This window comes from Nelumbo lutea, chromosome 4 (genome assembly GCF_056320005.1).
Source record: "Nelumbo lutea isolate HS-2025 chromosome 4, American lotus-T2T, whole genome shotgun sequence".
Classification (NCBI taxonomy): Eukaryota; Viridiplantae; Streptophyta; class Magnoliopsida; order Proteales; family Nelumbonaceae; genus Nelumbo; species Nelumbo lutea.
In genome coordinates, this window is record NC_142687.1 from 40,262,227 (window position 1) to 40,279,286 (window position 17,060).

Below are 17,060 nucleotides of genomic sequence, written 5' to 3' on the forward strand. Positions count from 1 at the left end.
TAAATAATATTTTAAAAACATAAATAAGAAATTATTTAAATAACAAAATATTAAAAATAGCTAAATAATGATGTAACAATATATTTAAAATTACATAATAGCTTTAAGGAAAAATTAAATAAAATAAGATTAAACATTTTAACATTATTTAAATATTTAAATATTTAAATAATGAAACATAAACATAACTAAATTTTAAATAGTTAAAATAACAAAATTATGTAATAAATTTTCAAAAAAAATTATTAAGAGTAGTATAATAATTATAATAGATTTCATAACTTTTTAATTAATAATAATTTTATATTTTACAGAATTAATAACGAAATTATATAATAATAGTATAAATTATAATTTCATGGATTATTAAATTTAATAAATACTTAATATTTAAAAATTTTAAATAATGGTATTATTTAAATAATTAAATAATGTTATGAATAACTATTTTTTAAATACTTTAAATATCAAAGTATTAATAACTAATTCATATCTTATATATTATTTCAAAAACAAAAAATAAATTAAATAATAAAATTATCTTATAACTTTAAAAAGCTATCAAAAGCACAAAAGTAATTATAACTAGAGGGGCCCCATGCAATGCACTAGATGTGGCACCCCTCCTTGTCCCTCACCCCCGTAGTCAAGACACTCTACCCTATCTCTAGTGGCGGGGTAGGTTTGAGGCGAGACACCTATTCCCCATCTCCCCATACTTTTCCCACCCCGAGGCAAAAACCTAAAAATAATCTATTTTGTGAATATTTTACAAATAGGATTATGGAAATTTGGGGTACTTTAGGAATTTGATTATGACAATTTGAGGGTACTTTATAAATGGAGTTATGGGATATATCCTAGGATTATAAGAATATGAGGAAAAACTTAGAGATATTTTGAAAGTAAATATTAAATCTACTAATATTTTACTAATTTACCATCAGGTTTGGAGAATTATTTGCAAACCCCATCCCTTCTCCATCATTGATTTGGAGCAAAAATATTTTCCCCATCCTCGCCTTGTCTCTTCCCCATCCCTATTTAAGATTCGAGAAAATTTGCCCCATTTGGGGTGGGATAAGGTATTATTTATGTTTTATATACTATTTCTAAATAAATTTTAAATGTTTTCAATATAAAAATTAAATGCTAAACCATATTTTAAACATTATTTAAAAAACAAAAAATAGATTTAATAACAAAATTTTGTAGCAACTTTAATAAGAATATAAAATATAAGTAAATGAAAAATTAAATATTATTGAAATAGTGGAAGTAGATTAAATAACTTAGAGGTATTGAAGCTTTTTATTAGTTATTTATTGTCCTTTTATTAGAGGTATTGAAGCTTTTTGTTATAAATATATTTTCAGTAACTGTGTATTTTTTCTATAAATTTTCAATAATTATTGGAGATTAAACTATTGTTATCTATTAAAGATTAGACTATTAATTTAGCTGAAATTAGGAGTGTTCACTAGGCAATTCAGTTCGATTGGAGATTGTTTGGCTAGCCAAACTAATCTGGTTGGATTAGGGAGTTGGTCACTCGAAACTAACCAACCATTAGTGAAAAATGACCATTGGTTAATTAATAAATGTTCAAATTTTTAATGTTTAGCTTAATTTACACTTTTCATTGTAATTTAATAAAATTTCATTAAACTTTTACAATAATTATTTATTCATAAAAGATATTACTAATTAGCATAATTTCTATAAAATCAATAATTATAGTTAACAATTATCAAATAATTGAGGAAAACTTTTTAACTAACAATCCATACTTTTTAAATAAATAATAATTAAAAAATTAGGAAATTTATCTATGAAACAAATTTTCTCCAAAACTATTTAAATAATACTCCATTATTATTATTATTCAACTAAATAATTATTAAAAATTTCAAGAAAAATAAATTAGGAAATTAATCTATCAGAAATTGTTTCATATTTATTAAAATAACAACCTATTATTATTATTTTAATAAATAATTATGAAATAATTTAGGAAAATTATTAAATCTATCCACGCAGGTCTAGACCACTTGGTTGACTTCAACCATACTTGTTTTTATATTAATTAACAACAGATGATTTACTTTTAATTAAAATTAATGTAATTTACCATAATTATATGGATTTACTATAATTACACCACTTTGGTTAATAGTAAATAATTTAGGCTTAAAAAGTAAATAATTTACATTAATTTATTGTTATTGTGAATAACTAATTTACTACACATTTTTCCAATTAACAATAATTTCAAAATTTTTGGAAACTATCATAAAATATTGTAATTTATTGTTATTTAATTTACTATTAGTTAATTAGTTATGGAAAATTATTAGAATTGTAGGGATGACAATTTTCCCTGTAAAACTAGGACCCTACCCTGCCCCATCCCGAATGAGGGAAGTTTTCTTGAATTTTAAATAGGGATGGGGAAGAGGAAGAGACAGGGTGGGGATGAGGAAAATATTTTTTGCTCCAAATCAGGGATGGGGTTTGCATATAATTCCCCAAACACGATGGTAAATTAGTAATCCTAGGATTCCACAATTCCATTTATAAAATAATCGCAAATTATCATAATCCAATTCCTAAAGTACCCCCAAATTCCCATAATCTTATTTGTAAAATATCCACAAATTAGATTATTTTTAGGTGGTTGCCTCGTGGTGAAAAAATTTGGGGATTGCACGGGGTAGAGTGTTTTGACTACCGAGTGAGGGACAGGGAGGAGTGCATTCCGTGCATTGCACGGGGCCCGCTAGTATTATAAAAAGTAGGGAAATAGTCTAAAATTCACCATGAGTTTTCAACATTTCTCTTAAGCTCACCATGTTAGAAAGTTTTTATTTTCCAAAACTCACCTTCCATTAGTGCACTGTTAATGTTTCTTAACAAAGATGTCCATGTCAGCATAAATAACAAATTTCATGACCAAATTACCCTTGAATAGTGAGTTAGAGGAAAAATGGTCTTTTTCAGTTTTCATTTTTCTTGTTTTTTTTTGCATTTTTAATGTTTTGTTATAATTTCCAATATTTTTTATAATTTCTGTTTTTTTTTTACATTTTTCTATCTTCTACAATCTATAAATTTTCCTGTATTTTTGTTATTTATTTACAATTTCTGTGTTTTTCTATAATTTTTGGTGTTTTTTCTACAATTTTTATTTTAGGATTTTGTTTTTCAATTTCTATAGTTTCTATAATTTTTTTTTTTTGCAATTTCTATAATTTTTTATATTTTTTATAATTTCTATGTTTTTATGTATTTTATATTTTAAAATGTTTTTTTGAACAATTTCCTTTTTTCATGTCTAAATATCAAAATAGTAATATATTAACACCCGTTAATTTATTTTGTATATATTTATATTTTTCTATAAAAGTTAAAACGATAATATATTAACACCCGTTAGTCGGTTCAACGTGTAAGTGAAATGCTGAAAATTTTCCCTAAAAAATAACCATTCAACCATCCAGGTGTTATTCATTCACGCGGTTTTATTTTGTCAAAGCTGTTTAGGTATCATATATTCACGACCGAGTCCGTGTACCGTGTTCACTATTGATTTGGTTAAGTAGCCCGTTATAAGCAGCGGCTCGTTTGCGAGGTTCAAATAAACCTCCACATATCAATAACATCCTCATCAGAGATTCAGAGTCTGAACTACGCGCCAAAAATCTCAGAATCCAACTACACACGTAAATGCCGGTTCATCGAGCAATGCCTTTACTGCTTCTCTGTCTTTTCCTGATCAGAATCGATCATCAGACACGAATCCCAGTTTGTTTATGAAAACATATGCAGCCGGCCAATCACGGAGAGGGAAAGAGAGTGAGTTCAGTTTCGAGTAATGGAGGATTCTTCGATGGTGCGCCAACAAATGATACAGTTCCTGCTCTTCTCCTCTGCTGTCAGTACTTCTTATCTAGTCTTTTGTTCTTTTTCTTAATGAAAATTCGAAGTGATCGTTTTTAATGGTTACTGATGCCAAGTTCGTTTCTGATTTTCTTTTTTCCTTTTCAATTTTTCGAACAAAAGCAACTTGGTGTTCGTCCAATTGTAAAGTACACGGCGTTATCCTTGTATGCTGAGCGGTTCTACCCTTCTCTTAACAAGTAATCCTTCTTCTTCCCTTTTATAAGTCGGAGGAGATTGGTAAAGAGCTCTTTGTGCATTTCGATAATTTTAGAAACTAGTGACTTCTGGGTCTGTAGTGAATGTCTGGATGATTGGATTAAGTTTGATTTCTGTCAATTAATTTCAATTTTAACTTTTAGCAACTTTGGTTGAATGCAGTCTACTATAGAATCGTTAAACATATTTTTAGTTAGTCATCTTAAAAATCCAGCAGGTTTATATTATTTAGCTATTCAAGTTATGAGTGTATAGGTGTTGTTTTTGGTAATTGAGTTTAGATGATGAATATCCCCCAAAATGCTATCGAAAATTAGAATGTAGAGCTTTAGAAAAGTTATAATTTGTAATATCTCAACTTGCATACCATTTATCATAGAACTAAATCTTCCCCTTGGATTCTTAGAATTTACTTCGAGGACTCACAAAGTAAATAAGAAAGCAGTCAAAAACCAAGGAACCCATAACCCACCTGGCAAATGGGCAATGGAGAACCTTGCCCCTGTTATCAAAATTAATGGTTATGGCACAGTAGTTGTAAGCCTTTAGATTCTCATAATTAAGTACTAGGATTCACAAAGTTAAGTGGAGAGTAGTCACAAACCAAGACATCATAGATCACCTGGCAAATGGGCAATAGAGAAGAACTTCTGCCTCTTGTATTGTACCAACTATAGAGGTTAAAGCTTATGTTACATAGTCCATAAGAAAGGCGATCTATTATAAGTTGAAGGGGACAAAAGAGCTAGGGGCAGGCCAAAAAGATCAAGGCTTGAAATAGTAACAACTGATTTAAGAGACCACAATTTTACAATAGATATGGTACTGAACCGGATGGAATGGCAAAATAGGATTAACGTAACCAACCCCATATGGTTGGGACAATGTTTAGGTGATGATGACAATGATGGTGACGGTGATGATGATGACGTTGACGATGATGATGATGTCAACGATGATGATGAAGATAGTGGTGGAAAGCCTAGTCATCATGCTGTCAAATTAAATAACACCATACAATCTATCACTTTAAATATGCCTACAAAGTTGTAATAAAAATACCACTTCTGCATTTAGTTTTTGAATTTTCTATTTTTCAAACATCACATGAAGAATCTACAACTCTTAGCAATTTGACCTAGAACCTTTCTAATCCATCTTAACCTTTCCCTTTAATTCTAAAATCATCTCTATACCCTTCATAACCTATCATCACCCACCTAGACTCATCCTTGGCCCATTCCAGTCCTACATCAAGGTTTCTAGATTTTTTTTTATGCAGCCTAGAGATGATATGACAAGTATTCATATCAAATATATGTAGCAGTGCCATTGTATTCTTATATGACCAGATCGTAGGTTGTTGTTAAACGGAGCTTTTCCAGTCTCCGCAAAGTCAAACTCATACATCCTCATGTCTTTTCCCCATAGAACACAACTCTCAAACTGCATGAAAAATTAAATTCAAACTACCACTATCTCAAGATGAATGGTAGTGAACCAATTTTAGTTTTCCTATGGGAGCCCCGAGATCCATAAGGGAAAATGGTTTATATAGATCATCAATCATTTGTATCTCCTCCTCATCAGCAGTGACATGAAGAAGGTTTCGGTGCTTACTGCTTAGGATATACAAGAGCCAGATATCCTTTCTATACACAGGTAAAGTAAGTAGCTTCCTTTCTAAATCATCATGGAGGAACATGGTTGCTAGCTTCTGGTAAAAATACAGCAATAGGAACAACCTTTTCCTTATAGAAGTCATGATTATATCTCAATTTCTGTTCCACAGCATGGGCATATGATATTTACTGCCCTCTTCCTGAAATCTCATATCCATTTAATCATGGTCATAATGTATTTCTGGAAACAATCCTTGGAGATATCAGTAACAAGCTTGTCACTTGGCTCAGATTATCTATAAGATACCATATAGCAAACATGGACATTTCTTATAGGCAGGTTTTCTTGTAGTAGATCTCACAGCTGATTGTACATTACCCCAGAATAATTCAAAGGAAGAAACTTTTCCTTTAGAGAATGTTTCAGTTTCCACGAGGAAGTATATACCTAGTTTATGCCTGGTCTGGTTGGATATAATTCTCCTCCATGTCTAAGCGAAATCCTGAACCTGGTAGGATCTGCATGGCATACAAATGATTTTAACATGATCACAGATGCCATAGAAATAACTTGGGAAAAGCTTACAAGATTCTTTAGCAAATCATATGTTTGGGTGATGCCTTTTTTGTTTTCTTGTTAAATGGAATTTTGAAATTCCTTTTGTTCATGTTCCTTAATTTTGTTATTGTACGATGTTCTTGTGTTAATTTTGTTAAATTAGTAAAGGTTGTGGTTCTAGGAAAGCTAGGTTTATGCGGGACAACAGCAAAAGAAATTGGCTTTTGCGACCTTTCAGGGAGAGCAATATGCAACTTTTTGCCCTCATTTCTTTATGGATCTCAAGCAAGGCAGAGTCCTTAACTTCACAATATGCATCCTTTTCCTTGTTATTATTGTCATGCATCTTCTGACTTTTACTTTGTATAGATTCATGAATCTTGTCCTCTGTCTGTTAAAAGTTTGAAGTCTTTGGGAGATGAGATTATTGGGGAACAACATTTTACCATACGCGATTTCTTGGAATCAGTAAGTTAATATTTTAATTGTTACCTGGGAAGGATTTTTCCTGTATTTCATCTTTTATAGCCATTTATGTGGTTTACCTTCTACTGCAGGAGGTGGTCTTTATGCAGGTAAATCTTGTTGAGATAAAGAGCTTTTTCTTTTATACCATCCAGGTTCATCAGAGTCCCTTTCAGGTGTTGGACTTTGAGATTGGTGTTTCAAATATTGCTTTTTTATTCCTGGAAGATCTTTTAATTCAGTTCAGGTGAATTTTACAACACCTGTTCCTTTCTCTTTAATGTCCGCATTTGCTTACTCCATCTGTTTTGTCTTTTCATTTTGGAATTCAGAGAGCTAGCAAGAGTTGGGGAACTAGTGAACTTTGAAACATGCATGAATATCATGGATCTTCTTTACGAAACAGAGGAGACATCATCACTTTATGCATCTCCTTGTTCTCTTGCAGCATCTATCTTGGCATGCTTCTTAACATAGTATTGTGGATATACTGCTTACAGTAATTCAGAACTATTGCATCTTATTCCCCTCCACCCAAAAAAAATTCTTGGGTAAGATTAGTGAACTATTTGCAGGTGGCCTCATATGTTATAACAGTACCTAAGCAGCAGTGGGAGTTTCCACTTCTTCCATGGGGTAAGTTTCCAATGAAAAACCTCTGCTGATGCCTTTTATGATGTTTTTTTCATCATGTGAATTCTATTAGCAATGTTATTTGTGATGTTGGTATGAGACGGTATAGTTTTTTCCTTTTCTACATTTTTATTAGTGCAAGCAAACTGTAGTGGATATTGTTCTTGGTCTCATGCTGTCTGTTTATACATTTGAATTGTTGTTCTAATTGTGCCTGCACTGACTAATCAGAAATGTTTTAAATTTGAGCCACAAATTATGAAGCACCTGCTACAGCCGTTCCTTTAGAAGAGATTATATCACACCAATAACTGTTTCACTTCAGCCAACGTTTCATGTTCATTCATTGGTTGATCTTTTTTTTTTTTTTCCTTTTTCACTCATAGTTTCAAGGTGGGATTTACATTTGGTATGCTGTAGCATACCTCTCATGAAACCATTAATGATGAACTAATAATATGTTAATTTTCTGTCCAAACTGCAATTCCCAAACCTGGCATGTTCCTGAGGAGTCTCTTTTATTGTAGTAAGCAAGAGATTGTAATTGAAGTATTGTATACATCCTAAGGTGCCAACTGGATCAGTTGGTAAGGTCTCTGGTTGATAGTAATGGAGACTTGGGATTGATTCCTGCCTTCACCCGGGTTGGGCGGGCCATGGGTATGGGTGATGGGCTACCCCCCTCCCCCCGGTTGAGTAGCTTCATGAAGCCAAAAGTACAAAAAAATGTATCATATGCATCCCGGTATTCCTCTGAGTTAAATTAAATCATAGTTTCTGCATCTGCATGGTTATAAAAACCAGGCAAAATGATCAAAGAACCTTATGCATGATCTCTAAGTTTAATAATTCAAATCATGTTCAAGTATTGATATTCTGAATTTGCAAAAATTGTGCATCTAGAGTTTTCAATTTGATATATTTACAAATAAATATATTACACAGGATGTTAACATTTGAACCTATTAAAAGGTCCTAAGTCAGTAAATAGGGTTTATGTAATCATATGATGCGGTACAATATGTATTGTTACTTTTGAATCATGATTAAGTATACGTATCATATTCATACTCTTAGCAAATCAAATTATAGTCTGCTTTCTGTTACTAAATTTAGATTATTTATGTAAATCTAGTGATGATCAAATCTGCCCAAGCCTGGGCACAACTTTATAATCCAACCCACCCTGGCCTAGGCCAACATTACATCCGCACATAATGTAGGTCAGGCCCAATGCATTAGTTTGTAATTGTTGAAGTTGATTTGTATGATACTATGATATAATATCAGATCCATTAGGATTATTATTACTAGTAAGTGTGCACATGCTTTGCACATGACAATTTTTTATGATGATGATGAAAGTAAATAATATGTTTTCAAATTTTTACATTTTTTTTATCTTCCATGTCTATAAAATTATTTTTATTTGGCACCCTTATTTTGTTTAATATGATGGTTTTAGAGATGTGCCCAAATGTTTTTTACATTTTTTTGGTATTTTTGTATACTTTTATGTGTTTTCATTTTTTAACTTTTATTAGTATTTAATTATGGCATCTAGGGTTGACACATTTGACCTAAAAGGATGAATTGTGTTGACTCATCACCGAACTGGAAAGTAATTCATTTTTTTGTTGGTTTTAAACTTATAGTTTATTTCTATTATTACTAAAAACAATAATTCCTTGTCATGCTTATTCTTCTTTAATATTGCTAATTAATATAGGATTCAGTGAAAGAATGGGAGTTAATACCCTAAATATAAGACTTAATGAGAGGTAATTAAATGATGAGAAATGTAATAGTTCAAATTACTTTTTGCGCCCTCACAATTAGAGAGGGACCAAATTCAAAAATATGGGTATTTTACTCAAGAATAGGATTCAGTGAATGTTAATGGGAATTCATATCTTAAACATAAGACTTAATGAGAGGATTTGAATGAGGAGAAAAGTGGTTGTTCAAATTCCATTTCTCTCCTTATAATTAGAGAGGGACCAGATTTAGAAAGTAAGATATTTTAGTCAAACAAAAGTTCTGATGTCGTGCTGATTCAAGTGGTTTCCTATCTGGGCCAAGCTAGAGATGTCCGAGCTGATATATTCTGCAAGAAGGAAGATTAGAGTGCCCAGGTTATCTTTACCCGAGGAGGGCACTCCAATGCTTAAGTCAGAGAGTGTTTGAGAGTTCTCTAAGAAATTGAGAGAGCTTGAGAGTGTATATTCATGCGTACCTTCATAGGTAGAAATAAGCACCTTATATAGGTGTTAAAGGTTTGAGACTCCTTACAATGGGTCTCATCTTCTCACGGAGCTGTTTCCGCATAGTTAGTTGAGTTATTATGTCGGTTGTGATCTGCGTGGGCGTTACGACTTACCCAAATAACTATGGCACGGGTAGGTCGGCCTAACGATCGAGTGTTATTACTTTGGTGAGTTTGGTTTTGAAAACAAATCTATGTAATAGGTCGGCGAGCACGCCTTGTAGGTCATCACTTATACCCTACTTAGCTCGGCCGATCTCCAAAGGAGGTCGCTCCTCAAGTAGAGGTCCTTTAGGTCCAGCCATAGGCGAGGTGCTACTAGCCGACTTGTTGGGGTGATTTCATTACTCAATGTCGAGGCGTCACTCGGATGCCATGTGTCTCGAAGTTAGGTCACCAGGTTGACGGAGGTAGATTGCCATGTCTCCAATAGGTCTTCGAAGGTAGGTCGTCAGGTCTCTAGTAGGTCTCCGAAGGTAAGTCGCTAGGTCGGCGAAGGTAGGTTTCTAGGTCTCTAGTAGGTCTCTAGAGGTAGGTCGCCAGGTCGGTAGAGGTAGGTCTCCAGGTCTCCATTAGATCTCTTGGATGTAGGTTTTTAGGTCTCCAGTAAGTCTCTAGGGGTAGGTCTCCGGGTCTCTAGTAGGTCTCTGGAGGTAAGTCTCCAAATCTCCAATAGGCCTTTGGATGTAGGTCTCCAAGTCTCTAGTAGGTCTCTGGTGGTAGGTCTCCAGGTCTCCAATAGGTCTCTAGTAGGTCTTTGAAGGTAGGTCTCCATCATTTCGGCTAAGGCAAGTCATCACCTACATGGTACCGGAGTATTATCCAACTATTTTTGAGATGCTACGTGTCATGATGTCAGTGGAGGGCCAAATCTTCCCTCATCAAGTTCCATACTATCACTCACACTTTTGATGAATATTCCCAAAGAGAGATTTAGTGTATAGTGTTGTTAGTTAGACCAAAACGGTGTCTACTATCCCCTTCTCTTTTATCTCCTTTTCCCCCATGACAACATAGTCTCAATAACGAGACTTTGAGGAAGATCATGAATATGTTGATATATTCAAATCTATAAACTGAATCCTTTTTCAGTGTCTTGATTATATTTATTATCTGCTACAGTTTTTGTTCACTGTTCTTACTCATCTTTCATTTAGCTTAATTTTTTTGGTGTTTTGGGATTTCTGCCATCTAGTTAGTTCGATCTCCTCATGATCTCAGTTTTCTCTTGGGATTCTTGTTATCATATATTATATCAACTGTACACATTAATTCACGATTATATTATAAATAGTACTTACGGGATTTTACTATTTATACCTTATACCAAGTATAATCCTTGTTATAAATAACAACTTTGTTTACTAAAACGGTAACTTTGTACTATTCTCTGTGACATTCTTGATTTTCCTGAAATTCAGAAGACTTTTTGGATCCCTAGGAAGGTAGCCTAGTGACTTTGCCCAAAAATCCAAGCAAAAAAAATCAAAGAGCAATTGTAATTTTGATAATGGTTACTAGATGCTCTTTTTCTAGGTGGCACTCATGCATTGTTTGGTTACCTATAAATTTCTATAACGATGGGAAGTGATAGAGCAAGTTCTGATAAAGCAAGTAGCAAATGCCCACCTCTTCTCCATTTTAGCGCCAATTAGTTTTGGGGTACTCCTGCAATGCTGAGGTGTGAGTTGTGGTTTCTTGACTAGAGTAACTAGTGAAGTACAATAGATGATCTATATGCGCAGCTGATTTGATACTTTAAACGTTGATTAGAGAAACCATATTGTGGTGCCTTGGTGGTAGTCCGATGAAACCCAATAACAAGACCCTGAATTACTGTTATGATTTTAACCAGAAAATTCATCATGTAAATTGGGCTGGTCTCAACTTTTTGAGTTAAAGATTTGGAGATCATGTGACATTGAAGAGCTTATGAAAATGTTTAAAATTAGAGGATGGGCAATTTTGGTGGGCTAAGACTGTCAATAGGGTCAGAAATGAAGGGCCCGTTTGGCGTGTTTTTTTGGGAAGATCTTCTGATAGTTTTGACATGCAAAAGATGTATTGAGCTTTTGCATGAAGATCTAAGCAGCCCAAAGCACATTTGGCAGATGTACGTCTTTCTATGCATTTTTCCGTGTCTTTCCACATGAGAATAAAACGTGAAAGATGCAGAAAGCTTCATTTGAAACTTCTTGAAATCAGCTCAAAATGAACTTCTCGTGTCTTTTCGGTGCTTCGTGTTTTGGCAGTTAAATCTTCTGCAAGTCAAACAGAAATAGACCGAAAATCAATTTTCCCGGTTTATAAACAGTCAAAATATCGCACAGAAAAATATGCCAAACGAGCCCAAAGTCATACCAATGAACCAATCTAGGAGTAGTTACAAGAGTTGATAAAATTAAGAGTAAATAGATTGATGTGATTTGATCATGTACATAGAAGATCATCTATAGCATCCATCAGAACAAGTTATCTATTATAAGTTGAAGGGGTAGAATGATTAGAGCATCTCTATAGCCAACCCATATAATTAAGATAAAGGCTGAGATGATGATGATGAATTGATGATAATAAGACAACCATGTACCATTTGCTACGACTCTATTGGTCAGAATCAGAGTGTTCTCATGCATCATCATAGAGAGAGAGATATATATTGCAGAATGGCAAAGAAAAGCTCATTCAAATTCTGACAAATTCCACACCTTCCTCTATGAATATGAGTTTTAGTATTTATGGCTCCGTGGCTATTTGCCCAACGTGGAAACTGACGAATGAGGGAATGAGTTTACTACAGTCCCCACATGACCCATGACAATATGACATTGCCTCCAACTCTCTCTAGTCTCTAGTATTTGTATCTGTCAGCCCTCCACAGGCCACGGTCCCACTTGAATAAAGGAGATACGCCCTTCTTAGTAACTGATAAGAGAAGATCTCCTGTTAGTTTGAATTGTCATTTCATTCATTATATGCAATAGTAAAGTTGTTTTATCTCATTATATTAATAATATTCAATATCCGAAGTCAATTCGGATCCAATCTGAATCCAATGGATAAGATTCAATCCAAATGCAAAAATCAACGCATTAAATTTTGATCCTGTAGGCTGTAGATTCAATTCAATACAATCCATTCACAGCCCTAGAATTGTTCCTTGTCCTCTAAAGTGATAATCACCATGAAAGTACTCTCTTTCTTTTCCCCTCAAACATGGCGATGTCTGTCATGGTGCTTCTTGCCAGGATGGGCCCTGCCAGAGCGAGCCAGTTTGCTTCGCCGAAGGTGCTAGTTTGTACTGCCAACTGCTGTCTTCTCACTCCTGAGTCCCGCCACTGTATTCCTTTGTCCCTGCATCCATTTGATGCCAAGCTGTGTAGGCCCTCACTTCTTTAGGCTTAGTTTGTATGTATAAATACAAATATTTTGTATATATTTGCACTGTACTACTCTTTCCAAACTGAGCCTTAGCGTCTATGTTCTCAGGCCAATTGGGTTGGGCCGTTATCATTCTAAAGAACTTGGCCCAAGTTGATTAAGCCATCAACTCTGGGCTGGGCTTAGTAGCAACATGGGCCGGCCCATATGCCACCCTAGCCCCTAGGCAGGTCTCACACATGTTGGTCCAATCAAATGGAAATGGTCAGTTCTCTACCCTTCACAATCACCACCATATGCCACATCAATGGCAAGAGCAGTAGAGCTTCTTTCCTTCTTTGGATGAGAATTTCCCCATTTTCAATGGCAGTGATTGCTGACCATTGACCCACCGGCCAAGCGACCCACCAGATTCTACGGTGGTCCTAGTCCACCAAGAGGATGATAAATGTGGTCCGTGTACAAATAAATAGAGACAATTCAAGCTCAATCCAGATCAAATTAAGAGTCATCAACAATCTCTAGTGACCCGACGACCAGTTATGATCTTTCTCCTCTACCCACTTTTGTGCTGGTCCCCGTCGATAAGCTCCAAAGAGAGTGTGGGCCCTCATATCTCCCCAATTTCAACAGGATCGCTGGTTGGGCCCACTTGGAAGTATCCTCTGTGCACTAGATGGAGGTGGTGGGTCCCTCTTTATGTGCAACTATACATGGTACATGAAGACCCATAATCTCTCACCTTTTCTTTTTTATTTATTATATTATATTTTCTTATATATCTGTGTCTTTAGTGTGATGGGTTCCGCCTTTTTTTTTTCTTCTTTGATTACATGGGAGGCTTTAGAAGGGACTTACAGACTTGCAGTTGGATGTTCCAGGCCAGCCTCATTTGCACATCCTGCGCACTGTGCGTATTGTAGGGCATGATACAAGCCCCACTTCACTTCTGTCGTCAAGATTCAAAAAGCAGTGGTTGTATACACGGTCAACCCACACGTGTGAAAAAGTCCAGTAGGGAAGGGGAAGGATTCTCCCAGCCTTGAGCTTTTTTGCTTGTCTGTCCTTATCCATGTATATTTGGGTCATTGATGGGTGAAGATGAGTTGATGATGATAATGGTGACGATATGGTGGGCTCCATTTTGACCCACCATCCCTTACATCTAATCTCACCTTCCAAGTGAAGTGATCCACCCACCATAGGCTTGACTCTTGCATCTTCTAACCCTTAAATCACCAAACAAAGTTTGCAGATCACACAACTCACACATTTCTTTTTTCCATTTCAATTAATGAAGCTTGAAAGTTGAAATTGCCTAACTAGCTGTTCTTCAAACCTTAGGCCATGTTTGTTTGCATTAGAAAACACATTTATTGGACAGACTTATGAACCACAGAGTTGATCTATGAATCCTTTACTTTCTAAGAAAAAAGAAATGGTCTGTGACTCTGTGGATTGTATCTGCATGCTTGAATAGGGGGTCCCATTTCCATGAGAGATAACAAATGTCCGAATCTGTGGGCCCTTTTGTGTTTAAGGTCATATATGTATTCTATGAGATCAAAATAGATGTGGGGTGTTATTAATTCTTGTGGGGTTTTTGTTCTTGCAGTGAAGTTTGTGACTTCGTACAAGGAAGAAAGCATTGAAAAACTGGTTAGAACCATTCTTGAGCATGTATTGAAGGATCATCTCTTGGAGAAGAAATCAGTTTTGGAGGAAAAGGTATGATAACTTTGTTCAATAGGGATCAGATCAAATCAAGAGGAGACATGAGAGTTGAGACATGACATGATTGATGAATTGGGCATGAACCACTTTATAAGGGATGGAAGTAGGGTTAGATCCTCTATATAATGAAATGAAGAGCGTGTGATTACAGTCACCCTGAGACATTTTAATAAATGCACTTTAGGACTGTCCAACACTTTAAGATGGTGGACTCCACCATACGGCCACTTGATGCCTTTACAAAGTCATGGACTTCTACTGGGTTTCTCCATGTTTCTGGGCTCCACCACACACACCATTTGATGCCTTGACAAAAAGCTATGGATTTCTACTCGGTCCCCTCCCCCCTCCTCTCTCTTTTTGTGTGTGTATGTTCTGCTTTTGGGTGTTTAAGGTAGCTGCCATTGTTTTTGGTTGGAGGAACTCTGGACAAACTCATACAATGATTGATTGAAAGTTTCGGCATTTGGGCTCTCAAGAGGGGGGGGGGGGGATCCTGTATATGTACAACAAGTCCAACACTTCTTAGGTTCTATAATCACTAAAGGCCTAAGGGTTCATTTGGTTTGCAGTTGGAATCGGAATTGAAACCAGATTGGGAGTCCCTTAAAACTGAAATTGGAATGATCTATTCCTATAACTGAAATGGAATCAGAATTGGAGTTGAAATCAGCTGAAATAGAATTTTATTTTTAAGAGAGGTGAGGGAATGGCCATTCTTTCAAATGGGAGAATGCCATTTCACGAAAAATAGAAATGGGATTTCGATTCCAAACCTTATTCTCGCAAACCAAATGTACCCTAAAAATGTTATTATTTGGCTTTGTTACTTTACCTACCAACGGCTTTGAGCTCTTCAACGCAACCTTTCTCTCATATTTGGGTATCTTAATATCACATTAGGTGTTATTAGCTGTCTTGGGACTGAATAGAATCTCGTTCCCTATTTTAATTATTTTTTATTCTTCCATGCGTGAAGAGAAGCCATTAGAGTTGCAGAAGATAAAATCACTTCTTTGTAGTTTGTACATACTCACAGATATGTTTTTATTTATCACCCAATTCTTTTAGAGCTCATGTAAATCACTGATGCAGATATTAGGGTTGTACGTATTATCCATATTGATTTGCAATTTTGTATACAAAAATGTTTTTAAATGTTGGCATCTGCCTACCCCAGCTTGACTTTCCTCCAACCACCCCTCTCCCATTTTGGAGAAAAAATAAAATAGAAAGATTCGCTTTAGCTAGAAAAGTTTTTTTCCAACAACCCATTATTTATATAAAGGGAATTAATTTGGGCAGATCCTATTTTTGATAAACCGGGCACATCCCTAGTGGAAATGCAAGTAAGGTCCTTTTTGTAATGATAAATTTTAATTCTTAGGAGGTTCTTTTATCTTTTAAATATATATCTTTAGGTTTTGCACCCTTTGTGAAAAAGGTATTTGCCCAGATCACTTTCATATATATACAAATTAAATACATTTTAGATGCAAATGAATCTCAAGTTTCAACTTAAAATAATCGCTTTTTATTCTAGTGACGCTTGTGGAAGCGAGCCAACCGCCCACAATAAAATTTCTAGTTCTAGCTTTAAGTATATTAAATGGAACAATAATCATGGTTTAAATAAATTATTCAGGATAAAGTGGTAGGCACCATAAATATTCTTGTTCCTTTAGATCAAGGCCATATCTGTCAGTTGAAGAAGCCAAGGGAAAATCGTCAATTTTCCTTTGACATCATCATTATCATTCAAGTCTTATCTCAACCAAATGGCATTGACTACATGATTTTTGTTTCACTGTAATGTTTAATATCATATTCATTGTTAAATTACAACAGATCGTTTCTTTCTACGAGTGCTGTCAATGGTCTTCTATGCACATAAATTTTCTTAATAATAATAATAATAATAACAACCAACCACATAACATTTAACTCAAATTTTACCTACAGGAGCTCTAACTAATGGGTGAACAGTTTGGATTATGCTTGGGATTTCAATCCCTTAATTTGTGGCTTCAATTTTAGTTTATTAGTTCACAAGCATGTGGTGTCTTTTTCGCCCTCAGAGTCATCAATCTTACATTAGAACCAAGTTCTTAATTGAAGGCTGAGTTTAGCCAAGACCACCATCATTGTCATTGAAACTTTTCATATTCTTATTCCTTCTTTCATAACATGGTTGGATTACATTTAATTGTCGGCAAGTAATAGTACTAGCCCAAACCCAATT

At 34.7% G+C, this 17,060-nt stretch overlaps 1 protein-coding gene across 6 annotated transcripts; it reads left to right on the top strand.

Annotated features, from left to right (window-relative positions):
- The first annotated feature begins 3,575 nt into the window (after positions 1 to 3,575).
- On the top strand, positions 3,576 to 15,283 carry CYCJ18 (cyclin J18). Of its 6 annotated transcripts, XM_088982734.1 has the most exons (9): positions 3,578 to 3,934; positions 4,063 to 4,139; positions 6,521 to 6,629; positions 6,709 to 6,807; positions 6,897 to 6,914; positions 6,981 to 7,051; positions 7,137 to 7,263; positions 7,380 to 7,440; positions 14,700 to 15,283. In XM_088982734.1, exons 1-9 carry the CDS (start codon positions 3,875 to 3,877, stop codon positions 14,816 to 14,818), a joined length of 741 nt encoding a protein of 246 aa, XP_088838860.1. In that variant the 5' UTR covers positions 3,578 to 3,874; the 3' UTR covers positions 14,819 to 15,283. The 6 variants fall into 6 exon arrangements, 5 of the variants coding, with proteins under 5 accessions (XP_088838862.1, XP_088838859.1, XP_088838863.1 ...); XR_016112434.1 differs by having other exon boundaries at positions 3,576 to 3,934; positions 6,897 to 7,051; positions 7,137 to 7,280; XM_088982733.1 differs by having other exon boundaries at positions 3,577 to 3,934; positions 6,897 to 7,051.
- Positions 15,284 to 17,060: the final 1,777 nt, after the last annotated feature.